This window comes from Oenanthe melanoleuca, chromosome 23 (assembly GCF_029582105.1).
Source record: "Oenanthe melanoleuca isolate GR-GAL-2019-014 chromosome 23, OMel1.0, whole genome shotgun sequence".
Classification (NCBI taxonomy): Eukaryota; Metazoa; Chordata; class Aves; order Passeriformes; family Muscicapidae; genus Oenanthe; species Oenanthe melanoleuca.
Window position 1 is genome coordinate 1,681,522 of NC_079356.1, and position 17,176 is coordinate 1,698,697.

At 50.7% G+C, this 17,176-nt stretch overlaps 1 protein-coding gene across 5 annotated transcripts in view; it reads left to right on the forward strand.

Annotated features, from left to right (window-relative positions):
- The window catches only part of SCMH1 (Scm polycomb group protein homolog 1), a 63,070-nt gene that overhangs the window by 16,441 nt on the left and 29,453 nt on the right, over window positions 1-17,176 (forward strand). For 4 of the 5 annotated variants that reach the window (XM_056509049.1, XM_056509045.1, XM_056509046.1 and 1 more), the window contains exons 2-7: window positions 3,095-3,201; window positions 6,558-6,638; window positions 10,326-10,394; window positions 14,364-14,434; window positions 15,522-15,756; window positions 17,040-17,128. In XM_056509049.1, the coding sequence (XP_056365024.1) occupies window positions 6,614-6,638; window positions 10,326-10,394; window positions 14,364-14,434; window positions 15,522-15,756; window positions 17,040-17,128 (489 nt within the window). In that variant the 5' untranslated portion in view covers window positions 3,095-3,201; window positions 6,558-6,613. The remainder of the gene's footprint in view (window positions 1-3,094; window positions 3,202-6,557; window positions 6,639-10,325; window positions 10,395-14,363; window positions 14,435-15,521; window positions 15,757-17,039; window positions 17,129-17,176) is intronic. The other variant, XM_056509048.1, reaches the window with a different exon arrangement.

Genomic DNA, 17,176 nt, shown 5'->3' on the forward strand with positions numbered 1-17,176 from the left:
ATCGGGATCAGGGACAGGAAGGGAGCGGGATCGGGATCAGGGACAGGAAGGGGAGCGGGATCGGGATCAGGGACAGGAAGGGAACGGGATCGGGATCAGGGACAGGAAGGGATCGGGATCGGGATCAGGGACAGGAAGGGATCGGGATCGGGATCAGGGACAGGAAGGGAGCGGGAACGGGATCGGGATCAGGGACAGGAAGGGAGCGGGATCGGGATCAGGGACAGGAAGGGAGCGGGATCGGGATCGGGGTCGGGATGGGATAGGGATAGGGATAGGGATAGGGATAGGGATAGGGATAGGGATAGGGATAGGGATAGGGATAGGGATAGGGATAGGGATAGGGATAGGGATAGGGATAGGGATAGGGATAGGGATAGGGATAGGGATAGGGATCGGCTGCAGTCCCGCGGGGACAGGAGCAGGGAGTGGGGACGGGGCAGGAGTGAGGACGGGACCAGAGGCAGCAGCTGTCCCGAGGAGACAGGAGCAGAGAGCTGGATCGGGATCGGGGGCGGCTGTCCCGAGGAGACAGGAGAGGGGAGCGGGATCGGGATCAGGGGCAGTATCCCGCACAGACAGGAGCGGGGATCGGGATCGGGATCGGGATCGGGGGCAGCCATCCCGCGCAGACAGGAGCAGGGAGCGGGGTAAAACTTTCTTTCTCTGAAGGATTTATTCAAACAGTTTAGACCAGTAAAAGTTCTGCTGTCCAGGTCAGGCAGAAATGTCAGGAACTAAGTCTGGTGTGAAAACTAAAGCCAGTAAGTGTCAGATCATGCACTGACAGTCCTCTGATTTCTCAGGTAGACTGAAAATGCTTTTGTTATTCCACCACAGAAAATAAATATGGCAAAAAAAAGGTGTTAAATGAGCAAGCAGGCTGAGTTTGCAAAAGGTTCTTCCACTGCCAGAGCTGCCAGAGCTCGAGGAACAGCTGGAAAATGCTCTCAGGGACAAGGTGGGATTGTTGGAGTGTCCTGTTCAGGGTCAGGAGTTGGAATTGATGATCCTTATGGATCCCTCCCAGCTCAGGATATTCTGTAATTCACATGATCTGCTCATCATGTGCCTGGTTTTCTGATTGGCTTGGGATGCCACTGGATGTGCCTGTGTGCTCATGGTCACACAGGGGCTGCCAGAATGGAGCTGAAACATTGCAGCAGGGAGGCTGGAATGGCAGCACTGCCATCACCCGTGGCAGGCAAATTCCTGAGGGACAGCTCTTTACTGCTGGGAACACTGATGGTGTTTGATAGAAACATGACTGTGAAGAAAACCTCAACTGAAGCAGAGGTTACATGGAAGGGATTTTTAGTGACTGCAGTGGCCGTGGTGCTCCAGACCTGTGCTTTTCTGGGGAACAAATCAATGACTGCAGGCACTTTGCATCATGAGAAACTGCCAGGATTTTCTGTGGCAGCCCCATGGGAATTCCAAGAAGCATCATTCTCACATTCTCTCTCTGTCAATATGCAGAGTTTCCTTTTTTTTTCCCCCTCCAATCCTAATCTGTGGAGTATGTATCCATCCTAATAAAACCATTTTCCACCTTCACTGTTGGTGGTTTTCTTCCTCTTCTGTCTGAAAGCCTCTGGCCTGCTGGCAGTGGCATTGTCCAGCGAGGCTTGAAGCTTGGCATGCTGTCAACAAACCTTCAGGTTCCCTTTCAATCAAACATGGTGGTGCTGAGATCTGACTTGGGATTCCATCCCAAGGTTCACCGTAATCATCCTTGTATAATAGGAAGTCCAAACAACCCCAGGAAATAATTCAGACGTGACTGGTGCCTTGAGTGGAATAAAGAAGTGCCTAGAAGAGACATTAAGAGCTCTAACTCTTTTTTTATAATTATGCACTCTGAAGGAGTGGAGGCTTTGGAGATAAAGGGATTACATGCATCTCATGAAGTCTGGAAAAATAGGACAGCATCTTTCATCCACATTTTCTCATTTTTGTTTTACTGATATTGTGGCACTTGCCACATTTGGTGGAAGACCATTTCAGAGCAGGCTGCTCTCTACCCCTGCAGTTCCCTTCCAGTCTGGCACAGGTAAATTGAATCTGTCTGCCCTTAGGGATGAGCTTTTGGAAGAGCCTGTTGGCAAGAGCAGTGGGGGGAGAAGTTAATTAGATTAAGATGCATTTCTGCAGTGTTTGTGCTGTGGGCTGGGTGGTGCTGGAGAGAGCAGTGCTCAGAGCTGGGGATGCCCTGGGTTGCTCTTCCAGCCCTGGCTGCCTCTCTGCTGCCTGAGAAAAAAGAAAATGCACCAGAGGTGTGAATGTCAGTGAAACCCAGCACGGGGCTCACCAGGCTGGGAACAAACCATGGCTGTGAGCATGGCAGCAGCCTGGCAGGAGGGCAGGGGCTCAGCTTTCCCTTGCCACAGCCCAGCAGCTGTGGCAGTGCTGTGGGCAGGGTCTGGCTGAGCACCCAGCCTTCATGCAGCTCTTTGTGAGGCTGGCTACTGATGGCACATGGGTCTCATATTTGATACCCTTAAAATACTGGTTTGCTTTTCAATGTCTGTGTTGTTTGTAAGGTTACTCCTTTGCTGCTTTGATAACTTCCTCCATAAGGAAGTTGCATCTCTGTTAGTTTCCAATGAACTGTTCCTTCTCCCTGCTGAATACTTGGGAGTTTTTACTTTTGTAGGTTTGCTCTGCTGCACTGGGAAGGGATAATTTGGAGTCCCCAGTTCTCTCTCTTCGTGCTACTCATTATTTTATATGTCTCTCCTGTGGTCTCTCTCCTTTTCATTACTAATCAGGTCTAGTCTTTTCAATCCTCCTTTGTGTGATAGTTTCATTTTACAAAAGCTGAACTAGTTTCTATCAGCTCAGTTGATGTGATCTTACTCATATCAAAGGTGTTTAACAGCTGCAGTCCCGTGTACTCACTGCAAGCTCAACTTAAATTGTGTCAAGTTTTGTGCTGCTTTGCGAGTGCAAGTGGGAATGTTTGTTACAGCTGTCTTTAAATTTAAATTTGGATGTTTTAAATGAATTAAATATGAACATGAATAATGCAGCTGGCAACGCAGCCCTTCTGCAATTAAATGCAAACTTTTTCATTTTGTCTCTCTGCTTTCAGGTTTTGCTATGCCTCAGTGTTTGTACTGACTCTGCTGTCTTGTAGGAGTGATGGGGAACTAGAGCCCATGACAGTTCAGTGGAGCCCTTGGCACTTTTGATATCTCGGTGAGTGAAAGTTGTTTGAAACCCTGGGAAAGGCACTTCATCTGCTACTAAAGGCAGCAAATCAGTTGGTCTTTTTACATTTTTAAGGTAGCATCCCTCTGGAATGAATTTGCACATTGATCTGTCCTTTCAGGTTATAAATTCTGGAAACCAACACTCTGTAATGCTGTACTTCATGCTTGGGAGATTATCTTGATCTCCACAAGCAAGAGGAGCACAGCTTTTGAAAACAAGGGGATTTTTAACTCTGGTGTGCAGCTCTGTGCTAGTGACAGGCTCTGGAGATGGAGCACTGCAGCGTGTGCAGGGCTGTGGGAATCTCAAAGGCTTTATTTGATGCAACAGCAGGATTGTGTCCTTTGTGCCATGGATCCAGGCAGCAGGTCCTCATCAGGGGCAGGTTTGTGCCTGAGGTGATTCTGGAAGATCTGTCTCTGGATAGCCCTGTTTTGCCCCTTGGATACCAGCTAGCTTCTGCTATTTATTACTTTCACATTTTTTCAATCTTCAGTCCCTGAATGGGGTAAAGGCCACGTCCATTGGTACCACAGTGCTCCTGTCCTGCAGTGCCTGTGAGCTTGTCTGTTCTGCCTTTGACTTTCTTCTCTCTACACTGAAGTCTCCTCACTGGGGCATTTCAGCCTTGTCAAAACCTACAGAGTGATTCCTCTTGCCATCCAGTCTGTTGTCAGTGAGATAAAGTCCCTGGGTGTTTCAGGTTGGAAGGAGCTTTGGGATGTTGTCTGGTCCAGTGCTGCATGCAGAGATGAGCTGACTTTGAACTCAGAGTCAGCTACAAGGTTGGATCAGGCTGGCAGGGGAGGGAGCTGGTGATGTTTGGAGTATCTCCAAGGGTGGAGATTTTACAGCTCCTCTGGGCGACTATAAATTACAGTCAGTGGGAATCATCAGTTCCCAAGCCCTGTGTGAGTAAAGCCTGGGGCAGCAGAGGGGCAGCTGCTATCTGTGCTCCCTGTGACCAGGGACAGGACTCAAGGGAGTGGCTGGAGCTGTGTCAGGGGAAGGTCAGGCTGGATATAAGGAAAAGGTTCTTTCACCAGGAGGTAAATGGTCATGACCCTAAGCCTGCCACAACTCCAGGAGCATTTGGACAAACTCTCAGACACCCCCAGGGTGGGAGTTGGATTTGGTGATCCTTGTGGATCCCTCCCAGCTGTGACTGACCAGTTTCAGGAGGGCTGGGGTACACAGTGTCTGTCTCCATGGCTGAAGAAGAGCATCCCTGCATCCCAGGGTGGAGCTGGTCCCAGTAAGGCTGGTGGCTCCCAGCTGGCTGTGTAGGTCCAGCTGCCCCTGGGACAGGCAGGCTGAAGCATCATGGAGCTTGGCTCTGCCTCTTCTCTAGGCTTTGCAGGACTCTGAGCACACAAATTTTGCTTTTTTTTTTTCCTTAAGTTATGATTTTGCAGGATTAACCCACGTGTTGCTGTGCTGTGATGTGAGATGTGTGGGGGATCTGGGTGGTGCAGAGCTGTGCCAGAAGCTCATGAAGACTGGCAGGAGTCAGGCTGGGGCTGCTGCATTTGGGCAGTTTCCTGGGAGCTTATTTTGGAGTGCAGTGTCCTTGAGCTGGCATCCGTGTGGCTCTCAGCAAAGTGGGACTCCCCATGCAGCTTAAGTCTCCTCCTTTGGGAAGGAGTCACCATTTGTTCATTTATTTATTTAAATTGGACATTTACAACATCTGATTCTCTTCCATGACATGAGATCTTGCAGAGAGCTGGGGAATACCAGCAGTCAGCTCTGTGCTTTATCAGTATCACAGAATACAGAAGCAGCACCAGTGCCACATCCAGTCATTTCTCCAGTTCACCACCACCTCCCTGAGCAGCCCATTCCCATGTTTGCCAGCCCTTTCTGTGAAGAGATTCTTCCTGGTGTCCAACCTGAACAGGAACTCCTGTGCCAAACACATGAGATTTGTGTGAAATTGTGAGATTTGTTACTTGAGAAAGTCCCACAGACAGCAGAGGGGCAGAGCCAGAGATGGTGAATGCTTGTCTGGTGTCTTTATATATAAACACCTTTCAGCCTGGGTTTTTATATCAAGGGGACTTTTCCTGCCATGACTGCTAGTCTTTAATAAAAATAACTGAAGCAAATTATGAAAAGAAGCTTTAGAAGTTGTAAATAACCTTTCTCATGTAGGTTACCTTTTGCTATTGAAAGGGACACCAACCTTACTCCTTTCACAACTGTGTGCAGACACACACACTATTTAGGAGAGAGGCAATAAGTGACTACTGTGTGACCTTTTGATTTGGATTTTTTAAAAAAACAGATTTTTTTTTTTCCTTTAGTATTTAATATTTCTTCTCAGGATGTTGCTTAGTGTTGCATGTAAAGAGGCCATAGTTTGTAGAGCTGTTATAGAAAATTAAACTCTATATTACATTTAGAAGAAACCTGGTTTCCAAAACCCCAAATTCTTGCCAAGTTGGATCTGTAAATAACCCTTTAAGCAGCTACTCAGTGCTTCATCCTAAGACAGCTTCCTCCTCCTCCTGACTGTCCCACTGTGAACAAAATGGAATTATATTGATACAATTAATCTTTCATTACTTAGTGGAGTGTCAAAACATGCTATTCCTGGCTTTCCCAAGAGCTTGTTTGTGGCTCAGCCATTCATTTGGATGTTTTTTGGCAGGGCCTTGTGGGTGTGGCAGGCCCTGCCCTGTGAGAGTGGCTGTGCTGGAGAGCTGGGTCCCTCTGCATATCCAGCACACATCTCCCAAGAGCTCTGATTTTTCAGGAATATTTCATTATAACAAGAATGCAAATGCCTTTGCTTGTTGGGCACAGTCCAGCCAGTTTTCATCCAACTAGGAAAAAAAAAATTGCAGCAAAACTTGGACACTCATGGCAGTACTAACAGCAAAAGTATTTCCTGGGTCATTGTCCAATTTCTCATCCTTATTCCCCAGAACTGCTGTGAGCAGTTTGAATTGTAAGTGGCAAGCTGGGTTGCTGTGCTGCTTTGCCAGAGTTAATGTTATGTTTCCATGTGTTTTCTTTCATAAATTCCAGCTCTGCCTCCCTCTGTCAGTGAGGGGAGCAGCCCCTCCTTTCACACACAGGGTCTGGACCTGCTGTGGGGTTAGCACACAGATAGACATGTGCTCCTTTTTCTTATTTACACTGCTCCTGCTGCCAGGATTTGATGTTGTCCACACACTGGAGAAAGTCTTGTGGTTTCATGGGGTGAAATGAGTTGTGTGTGCTCTGTGCAGGCACAGGTGACAGAGCATGTTTTCCCCACTGTGTGATGAGCGAGGTGCAGATGATGGCGTGCTCCAGAATGGGGAGTTTTCTCATCTCTATTTCTTTTGTCCTAGACATCTTCAGTTCTGTAAGAGCCATTGCCAGGATAAAGACAGCAGCAGGTGGTAGAATGCGGAAGCCAGGCCCTCAGAAAGGTGAGCAGTGCTGCTTGGGCAGCCAGGGCCCTGCAGGAGCTGCTGTGGCCTGGGGGTGGGAGCTGAAGGGATGTGCTTGGAACCCAAAACAGAGTTGTGTGTTTCTCCATCAGCGTGCAGAGAGCAGTTCATCCACCCCCTGTGACAGGAAGAGCAGAGTCCCTTTTGGGGCATCCCTGCAGTGCCCTGCAGAGCCCAGGGCACCATCTGGCAGAGCTCCCAGCATGGGGCACAGTGCTGTGCTGGCACAGCCTCCCCTCTAATGAGCTGTGACAGCAGAGAGAAGCTGCCTTGTGGAGGGGAAACCTGCCAGGGCTTCCCTGCCACCCAGCCCCTCACAGCACGTGCTCCCCAGCAGCAAGGCTGAGGCAGGGCAGGCTGCCTGCAGCTGAGCTGCTCTGGCTCCTTGTGCTCCACAGAAATATTGATTTCCTTTAGTGCTGTGCCATGCATGTGTGTCTGACTGGAGTGATCTCATCACACACACTCCAGAGGAGGGGGGAAGGGAGAAGTGAGAGGATGCAGCATCCTCCACAGCTCTTTGTTCACATCTGCTCCACACTCCCAAGGTTTATTGCAGGAGATTTCTATGCTCCATTTCTCTCCTCCCTTTATTTTTTTTTTAAATGCCTCCTTTGCTTCTGTCATGGTTCATCTTACAGCAGCATTATCCTCTTCCTAACACTGCTTGTCCTTTAATGATGTGAAAATAAATGAAGGAAAGGAGGGAATGGGGAGACCCTGCTGTGAGGCAGCTGGAGGGCTTGGCAATAAAGGAGGCTGCTTGATTAGTCAGCAGCATGGCCAAGGCCCAGCCTGCCTGGATTCAGCTCAGTCCCACTTGTTCTGTGTGCTCCTGCACCCAGCCTGCCTGGATTCAGCTCAGTCCCAGCCTGTTCCCTGTGCTCCTGCACCCAGCCTGCCTGGATTCAGCTCAGTCCCAGCCTGTTCCCTGTGCTCCTGCACCCAGCCTGCCTGCATTCAGCTCAGTCCCACTTGTTCTCTGTGCTCCTGCACCCAGCCTGGATTCAGCTCAGTCCCACTTGTTCCCTGTGCTCCTGCACCCAGCCTGGATTCAGCTCAGTCCCACTTGTTCCCTGTGCTCCTGCACCCTGCCTGGATTCAGCTCAGTCCCAGCCTGTTCCCTGTGCTCCTGCACCCAGCCTGCCTGCATTCAGCTCAGTCCCAGCCTGTTCCCTGTGCTCCTGCACCCAGCCTGCCTGGATTCAGCTCAGTCCCAGCCTGTTCCCTGTGCTCCTGCACCCAGCCTGCCTGCATTCAGCTCAGTCCCAGCCTGTTCCCTGTGCTCCTGCACCCAGCCTGCCTGGATTCAGCTCAGTCCCACTTGTTCCCTGTGCTCCTGCACCCAGCCTGCCTGGATTCAGCTCAGTCCCAGCCTGTTCCCTGTGCTCCTGCACCCAGCCTGCCTGCATTCAGCTCAGTCCCAGCCTGTTCCCTGTGCTCCTGCACCCAGCCTGCCTGCATTCAGCTCAGTCCCAGCCTGTTCCCTGTGCTCCTGCACCCAGCCTGCCTGGATTCAGCTCAGTCCCAGCCTGTTCCCTGTGCTCCTGCACCCAGCCTGCCTGCATTCAGCTCAGTCCCAGCCTGTTCCCTGTGCTCCTGCACCCAGCCTGCCTGCATTCAGCTCAGTCCCAGCCTGTTCCCTGTGCTCCTGCACCCAGCCTGCCTGGATTCAGCTCAGTCCCAGCCTGTTCCCTGTGCTCCTGCACCCAGCCTGCCTGCATTCAGCTCAGTCCCAGCCTGTTCCCTGTGCTCCTGCACCCAGCCTGCCTGGATTCAGCTCAGTCCCAGCCTGTTCCCTGTGCTCCTGCACCCAGCCTGCCTGCATTCAGCTCAGTCCCAGCCTGTTCCCTGTGCTCCTGCACCCAGCCTGCCTGGATTCAGCTCAGTCCCACTTGTTCCCTGTGCTCCTGCACCCAGCCTGCCTGGATTCAGCTCAGTCCCAGCCTGTTCCCTGTGCTCCTGCACCCAGCCTGCCTGCATTCAGCTCAGTCCCAGCCTGTTCCCTGTGCTCCTGCACCCAGCCTGCCTGGATTCAGCTCAGTCCCAGCCTGTTCTGGTTGCAGAGGCAACACCTGCCCCGTGCATGTGTGGGTTTCTGTCCTACTTACCTGCTTTTTTAATAATGCATTAAACTTCCACTGTTTCTTTATTTGTCTGCAGAAATTCTTGTTTTTCTCTCTCTCTCTCTCTCTCTCTCTGCTGCTTTTGTATCCTGCTTAATGAGGATTTTTTGCATGTTAAAGGTTAAGAACAAAATGTACCTTCACCTGCAGAGTATGGTGAGCAGCTCCTTTGAGTGCAGGGATGCTGTTAGAGCTGTCCTGCAGCACTGGGGGAGCCTTACCCACCCAGGGGGCTCTTTTGCTTCTGACTTAAATACTTTATGTCCTTTATTCTTGCTTTCTTAGGGAGATGGCACAATACTGTGCCTCGTGGTAATGCATTTATTAGGAAGGGTGTCCTTCAACCCTTTTCATTCATTTATGCCTCTCCAAGGAGTCTCTTTGTCTGGCCCATGTCTGGTGATGCTGTGGCCATACTCCATATGTCCCTCGTGTTCATGTGAGGGATGCTGATCTGACTCCCTGTGTTGGGCTGCAGGCTCTTGGAGGCTGGGTGGGCAGCCACCACTTCTGGCTCTATCACTTTCCAGAGCAGTAAAAGCCACATGCTGTCCTGTCCATTGTGCTGAAAAGAACATGTCAAGAGAAGAAAACTGTAAAAATAATTGTCCCAAAGCAATTCCAGGCATGTTAAGACACCCCAGGCCACTTTAGAAGCAGCTCTTAGGCTGCCTCTTCCAGCAACTTGTCAGAAGATTTGAAAACTTTTCCTTTCACAAGGAGCTGCTTTTCAAGGGGGCAAGGCACATTTCATAGGGCACCAAGCTGCTGTCCACAATAGCCCTAAAGATGGTGTGTGAAATAAAGGAGCTGGAGTGCAGCAGCACTCCCAGGGTGCCCAGCCTGGCAGCAGCAGGTCAAGGAGCATGGCTCAGGGATTCTTCATCCCTCCTTTGGGCTGAAGGCTGCTGGAGGCCAGGATGAGCATTACCCACTTCTTGCTCTAGCACTTTCCAGAGCTGTCTTGAGCACTTGAATTTTTCTGGAGCTCTGAGACCCAAAGCTGTCACAAACAAAGACAGCTCAGGTGAGCTGCTGCTGCTTTGCTGTGCTCTCTTCAGAGCAGCAAGGGACACAAGGAAACCTGGTGTTGTGTGTGTGGAGAAGGCACTTTTGCAGAATTTCAGAGAAGTCCTCTCTCTTTCTCCACAAAGGGTTGAGGCTGTTTGTGTGGAATAACCTGGAGCTGATACACGAGGAGCCATTCTGCACCAAAGATTCACACCAGCCATTTTTAGTGGCTGTTATCTTTGTTCCTCTCAAGCCCTTCTCACAGCTCAAACGCTGGAGCTCCAGCAGTTTGCTGGTTTTTGTGATTGCTTGTGAAGGAGAGCAGTGGCTGGTGGGAACTCAGCAGGGATTGAGGTGCAGGTGTGGGAACCCCTTGGCAGGTACCTGCAGAGCTGTGGGGAGGAGGGAGCACACCCCAGGGGCAAATCATCCCTGTCCCTGGGGTCATGAGAGGGAGGTCACTGCTCTCTGAAGTGCCTGTGAAACAGACAGTGTTTCCCTGACACAAATGCTCTGTTTCTTGTCTCAGCCATAGACTGGAAGGATGGTAAAAAGCACAAGTACAGCCGCCCATCAGAGTCTCCCTCCCAGTACCAAGGTAAGAGAGCTCCCTTTCTCCTCTCTGCTTTTTTCTGCCCTCCCTTCTCCCTTTTGTGATTTCCAAAGGTTTTTTTTTTTTGACAAGTGCATGGTGCAGCAATGAGGATTGGCAGTCACCTGCAAGAAACTCTGAGCAGTTCATCACTGCCCAAAGCTTGGGCACATCCTTGTGGGGTTTGGGTCTGGAGGAGAGAAAGCTCTGAGGAGACACAGAGCCCCTTCCAGTGCCTCAGGGGCTCCAGGAGAGCTGGAGAGGGACTTTGGACAAGAGTCTGAAGTGACAGGACAATGGGATTGGCATCACACTGTCAGAGAGCAGGGTTAGGTGGGATATTGAGAAGAAATTTTTCCTGGTTAGGGGGGCAGGCCCTGGCACAGGGTGCCCAGAGTAGCTGTGGCTGCCCCTGGATCCCTGGAAGTGCCCAAGGCTAGGCTGGACAGGGTTTGGAGCAACCTGTGGAGACACCAGTGGAAGGTGTCCCTGCCCATGGCAGGTGGTGGAAAGGACTGTGCTTTGAGGTCCCTTTCAGCCCAAACCATTGTGTGATTGTGCACAGTGAGGGGGTAAAACTGCAGCACCTTCTGCCATGGAGCACCCTGGAATCCAGGCTGGGAGGATTTTGGGTCAGAGCTGCATTGGGACAGCAGACAGCACCATGGTGTGTGAGAGGTGTCAGTTTTGACTGGCACATTGTCAGATTTTACTGAGCAGGACAGTGAGCAGTGGGGCTTGTTACTGTCTGTAGCTGTGTCCAGTGGAGCACCTGTATGGTACACCAGGATGTACCTGGGTGGGGCAGGAGCTGTGCCTGTGGGGGTGCTGGCCCCTGGGATCTGCACAGACAGTGCCCTGCTCATTTTCATACTGAGCTGCTTTCATGGGCTCCTTAGCAGCCACACATATGGGCTGCAGACTTTAATAGGATGCCTTGATCTGGGTAGGGCACATTCTCCTTCACAGATGTGACCTGGGACACACATGTATTGTTTCCCTTGGATTGATGACCCCTTGGGAGCCAAAATGCTAATGGAGCCCAAACCAGACTTCAGTTCAAGACATAAACAGAAACTCCATCTTCATTTAAATTCTGGGCAGAGGATCAATGTTAAATGCAACATGAAGAGAATCAAAACATGAGGGTGCAGAGCTGCATTGTTCACAACTACTGCAGTCTGACCCCTTGGATGTGTGAGTGTTTTGTTTGGAGTAAATATTTTTGAAGGTTAAGACATCAGAGCCCAAATCTGACTCTCTGCCTGGAAGTGATATCTGTCTTTGGCTTTCCCAGGGCAAGCACAAGTGACAGACAGTCACCCCAGTGGCAGTTCCACAGCCAAGTCACAGGCAGCCACACGGGTTCCCAGTCCTTGGCTGTTGTTTGGCTCACAGATGTAAAAACATGTAAAAAAACACGTAAAACATGTAAATGTTTCTCATTTAAGTGTCTTTCTCTCATTTCTTCCTGTGAAGAAGATCCAGTGTGCAGGAGAGAGGTGGAGAGGGACTTGGGACAAGTGCAGGGTTTCCTCTCGTGCTAAGGCTGTGGTGGCAGCTTCCACCTGCAGCCTGCAGTTTTTACCTTGGTAATCCTGAAAAAGAAGTGCAGGTTGTACCTGTGCTTGCCCTGCCATCTGTGTGTAAGGGATGAACAGGGAGGGAGGGAAGGCTGAACACTGCTCTGTCAGCTTTCTTTGTTCTTAGAAGTCTTTCTGCTGCTCCTGCTTTTCTTTGCAAAATAAGTCACTAGTTGTAGGAATCAGAGAATTATGAAATATCCTGTGCTGGAAGGACCCACCAGGATGATCCAGCCCAGCCCCTGTCCCTGCCCAGACCCCCAGCAATCCCCCTGCCCATCCCTGGAGCTCTGGCAGTGCCCATTCCCTGGGGAGCCTGGGCAGTGCCAGCACCTCTGGGGGAGGGAAGAACCTTTCCCTGAGCTCCACCTGAGCTGCCCTGGCCCAGCTCCATGGTGTCCCCTCAGGTCCTAGAGAAGCTGCAGTTCTTGTGCTGTGTGTGTCTCCATATAGTGGTTGAATCCCAGCAGGCTTTAGAATTAATCTGAAATAAGTTCCATGCCCAAATGCTATTTTTAGAGGCCTGCAGCTGTCTCAGAAATTCTCTGCTCTCACTGGGTTGTGCAGCATGGATCTCAGTGGGGTGAGGAAGGCCTGGCTTGGTGTGCAGGGAGTGAAAAGTGGAAAGATTAAAACCATGACAGCTTTTAATAGTGAAGGATTGAAACTAACTGATGGGAGTTTGTTTGTTTTTTAAATAAAATTGTCAAGCACAGCTGATCCTGTTCAAGCTGCTTCCTCAGGGGTTGGGGCTAAGGCTGGCACTGCTCACCCAGTCCTGTCACCTGGGCATCCTCTGTGTCCAGGGCAGCAGCCCCTGAAGGGCCCCCCCTGTATGAGATGAGCCCAGATCAGCTTCCAGAAATAAGGGGTGGGGTTCATAAGGCATTTCCTGGCCTAGAGTGCCCAGCTTTGCTTTGCCTGGGTGTTTACTCCACATCATTCATACAAAGAGTTTCATTGATAGAGCCAAGTATAAAATCATATCTTCAATTAAAGCAAAAGGATTTGGGTTTTGTGAGAGCATCATTGCAGTAACTCACTGAATTTCTTCATTCACCCAGTGTGAGACTGTGGCTGAAAGGAAAATGTGTGCCTAGGAGCTGAGTACTGTGGGGCATGGAGAGTGCTGTCAGCCTGGAAACAGCAATGTTCAGCCAGTGAGGCAATGAAACTGTAATTTTTCTGTTCATTTTCCCCATTTTTAACAGTGTACTAGTCATCTACATAGGAGGTGGTGAGAAATCAGCATTCCTTGTATTCATTTGAAGCTTGTAGATGATGAAGGCTCCTCTGTGCACGAGGCAGCACTGAAGCAATGTGTGCTGACCTTATGCTCAGTTTTCAGAGGTGTGGTGTGTGCTGCTGTAGCTAAAATGGCTCTTAATGTAGCTTTTGTTTTGAAAATAGACTGATTAAGAACTTGCCATGACTCAGGGAAGCAGTGGCTGACTTTAATTGTGCTGCCACCAATGCTGTTGAAATGCCTTGAAATCAGTGGTCTCCTGGGAGCTGTTTGGATGAATACAAGTGAATGTCATGCTGGAAGGTTCCTCTCCCAGCTGCTCAGTTTAAATGGCAAAAGTCACGATTTGCTCAGATCACAGGAGCTTTTAATTCCTCATTTAATCACAGGTTTCCCTGGGTGGCATATTGCTTTTACCCTTCCTGCTGTACATGAGGAAGGTGCAGGCAAGGATGAAATGTGCTTCCCCTGGCAGCAGCACTCAGTGGAAGGGGTTTGATATCAGGTACTGAGCTCAGTAAATCCCTGTGTGGAGGGATCCATCCTGCCCTGTGGGCTTCATGGCACTTCAGGAAGTTAATTGCTGACCTGTCCACTTATTGCTGGGGTTGGGCTGTGTGTGTGCTGGACCAGGGAAACCATCCAGTCACCACAAATCCATGTTCTGAAATCCACAATTTAGAGTCATGGGATCACAGAATGGCTTGGGTTGGAAATGACCTTAAGTATAATCTTGTTCCAGCTCCCAAGCTGTGCTGCTCCTAGCCCACTGTGACTGTTTGCAGTCCCAGACTGAGTGATGTGTTTAATGAATGGTTTTTAAGGGACAGTTGTCTGGAAGCCCCCACAGATTCCCATCTGTGCTGGGTGTTTTCCATTAGGTTGTAGTTGTTATCCTGACTCTGTGCAGCCCCTCTCTGAGGCAGGAGGATGCTGAAGGCAGCACTGTGCTTTGTTCTGCCTGTCAGCTGCAGTTGTAAATCTTCTGTGCTCACAATCATCAGAGGTTCTTGATGAAAACATGTTGCCTGTGAGCACCTCCTCTGTGAGAAGAGCAGAACTGCTGCCTTAGGAGTCTGGCCAGTTCTTTTGCTGAGAATTTTGCTCATCTGTTCCTATTTGAATCCTTTTGTTTTTATTTCTCAGGTCACTTCACCTGGGAGAAGTACCTGAAAGAGACATGTGCCATCCCAGCTCCTGCCCATTGTTTCAAGCAGGTAAGAGGGTAAAAACAAGAAAGGTCCCCAGAGATCTGTGCCTGGGATAGGCCCCTGATTTGGCAAGGAAGATACATAAGGATATTGGAGAGTTAACAGAAATCCAATTGCTGAAGCAAAGATTAAAAATATTTTCCTCTCAGATGTGCATGTTGGGAATGAGTATGCTGTTACTCTGTCAAGTGTGGGCCCTTGGAGAAAGTGCCTGGGTAGTCTGGGATCCAGCTTTTGGTGGATCCTGCTCAATCAGGAGATTTTCAGCAGAATTCACCCAATTGTTGTGGCAGAGCAGCAGCCCCTGGGCAGCAGGTATTGAGCCCAGAGGTGGTTGTGCAGGAGTGAATCAGTGTGGGATACCTGGGTCTGGGCAGAGGGGAGCACGAGTGTCTGTCTGGGTCTGGGGTTGGCTGGGTGAGTCTTGGCAGGGTTAATGCCCTATACTGGGACTGGTGGGGCCCCTCACAACAAGGGGGCTGGAGCATGTCCAGAGATGGGAACAAAGCTGGGGCAGGGGCTGGAGGGGCTGAGGGAGCTGGAAGGGGGCTCAGCCTGGAGAAAAGGAGGCTCAGCACAGGAGCATGGAGCCAGGTGAGGGTCAGGCTCTGCTCTCAGGGAACAAGGGACAGAATAAGAGCAAACAGCTTCAACTTGTGCCAGGGGAGGGTCAGGTTGTATATCAGGAAAATTCCTTCACTGAAAGGGTGATCAGACCAAGGAGATGTCTGTCCAGGGCTCTGGTGGAGTTCCCATCCCTGGAAGTGTTTAAAACAAGCAGTAGTGGTGCTTAGGGGTAATGGGTTAATGGTGGGCTTGGCAGTGCTGTGGAAACAGCTGGAGCCAATGATCTTAGAGGTGTTTTCCAGCATTAATGATTCTGTGATTGCAAGAGAACAGGCTTTAGTTGCCTGGATGATGCAGGATGGAAGAGTGGGGGTCTGTGTGAGAGCTGCCAGGGCTTGCTGAGCTCTCTGTGGTGCCTGGGGGGGCACTCAGCCTTCGGCCAGCTCCAGCTGGGCGCTCCTGGCTTTGTGCCTGAGCTGGTGCAGTGCTGGCAGCGCCGGCTCTGACCGGCCCCCGTTGTTCCCAGTCCTACACTCCGCCTGCCAACGAGTTCAAGATCAGCATGAAGCTGGAGGCGCAGGACCCGCGGAACACCACGTCCACCTGCATCGCCAGCGTGGTGGGGCTGACGGGCGCCCGCCTGCGCCTGCGCCTCGACGGCAGCGACAACAAGAACGACTTCTGGCGCCTGGTGGACTCTGCTGAGATCCAGCCCATCGGCAGCTGCGAGAAGAACGGGGGCATGCTGCAGCCTCCTCTGGGTGAGCCGCGCTTCTCCTGCCCAGGGAGGTGGGATTGGTGGTGGGGACAGCGTGGGGGTTTCTGTAGATCTCTGCCTGCACCTGCCTGCTCTGGTGTGTGAAGCACGCCAGGACTGGATTGCCACATGGATACATGGACAGGGAGATGCTTTAGAGGGTTAAATGAGCTGCTTGCCCTGGGTGTAGCTCAAGCTCTGGGTTGTTGTCCAGAGAAGGTGTGGCTGCCCCATCCCTGGAAGTGTTCAAGGCCTGGTTGGACAGGGCTTGGAATAACCTGGGGTAGTGGAAGGTGTCCCATGGCAGAGGGGTGAAACTGGTCCATCTTTAAGGTCCCTTCCAACCCAACCTACCCTGTGATTCTAGGATTTAGTGCCAGGTCACCTGAAGGAAGCATTATGTCTGAAAGACTCACAGTGACTAAAGTCCTGTCTCATGTGAGCTCTCCTATCCCCTGTGGTTTTGGCTCCTTGGGTTGGTTTCCAAGCTGACCTGACAGAGCTCAGGGTGTGACCTGTGCTGAGCACTGCAACCTTGGCAGAGTTTTGCCATGTTCTTGGTCCAGGTCCAGTGCCAGGATTACCTTCAAAACCCCTCAAACACAGAGCAAACACAGCTGAGCAGCAGAATTTGCCTGTGCAGGAAGATGCACGTTTAGAGAAGATGTTCTGTGATACCCAGAGCCTTCTGTTGGTTGTATAGTCACAGTCAATGCCACATTCTTCAGAGCATGTGAAATTGCTTTTTTTCTTCCCATAAGCCCTCTCTTGTTATTTCTCCACTTTTTTCACAGCAGGTGCCAAGCCAAAACCTGACATTCTTCCCTATAATGGTTACATCTGTTTCCCAGCCAAGTCAAAGCCTCTATTTCTTCAGATTAGCTTGCCTGCAGCTCACACTAGAGGTGGAGGAGGCCACCCAGGAGCTGTGATTCCCTGTTGAGGAAGAAATTCCATAGCCTGAGTGTTCACTTGCTGATCCATGTCTCCCCTGCAGCAGGATCACTGGAGCTGGCAGCACTGATGCTGCACAAGTGCTCTGCCTGGATGGCCAATGGGTCAATGGGATTGTTATGATAAGTGAATATTGCAGTCAGACAGCTGTTTCCAGATGTTTCTGTTCAATAACACAAGTGCTTTGCATTAAGAATATCTGGATAAATCCCACCTGGCTCCAGCATGGGAGGAGGGTGGTATGGGATCACAGCTGGGTGAGCTCCCATCAGAGCAGGCATGTGCTGCCAGATCATCAAGTCTGAAGTCCCCATCCTGCTTCCCTCCCCCCAGGCTTCCGGCTGAACGCCTCCTCCTGGCCCATGTTCCTGCTGAAGACTCTGAACGGAGCAGAGATGGCTCCTGTCCGGATTTTTCACAAGGTATTTCACTCTTTGTGCAGATCCTTCTGGCCATGGCCCCTTCCCTGC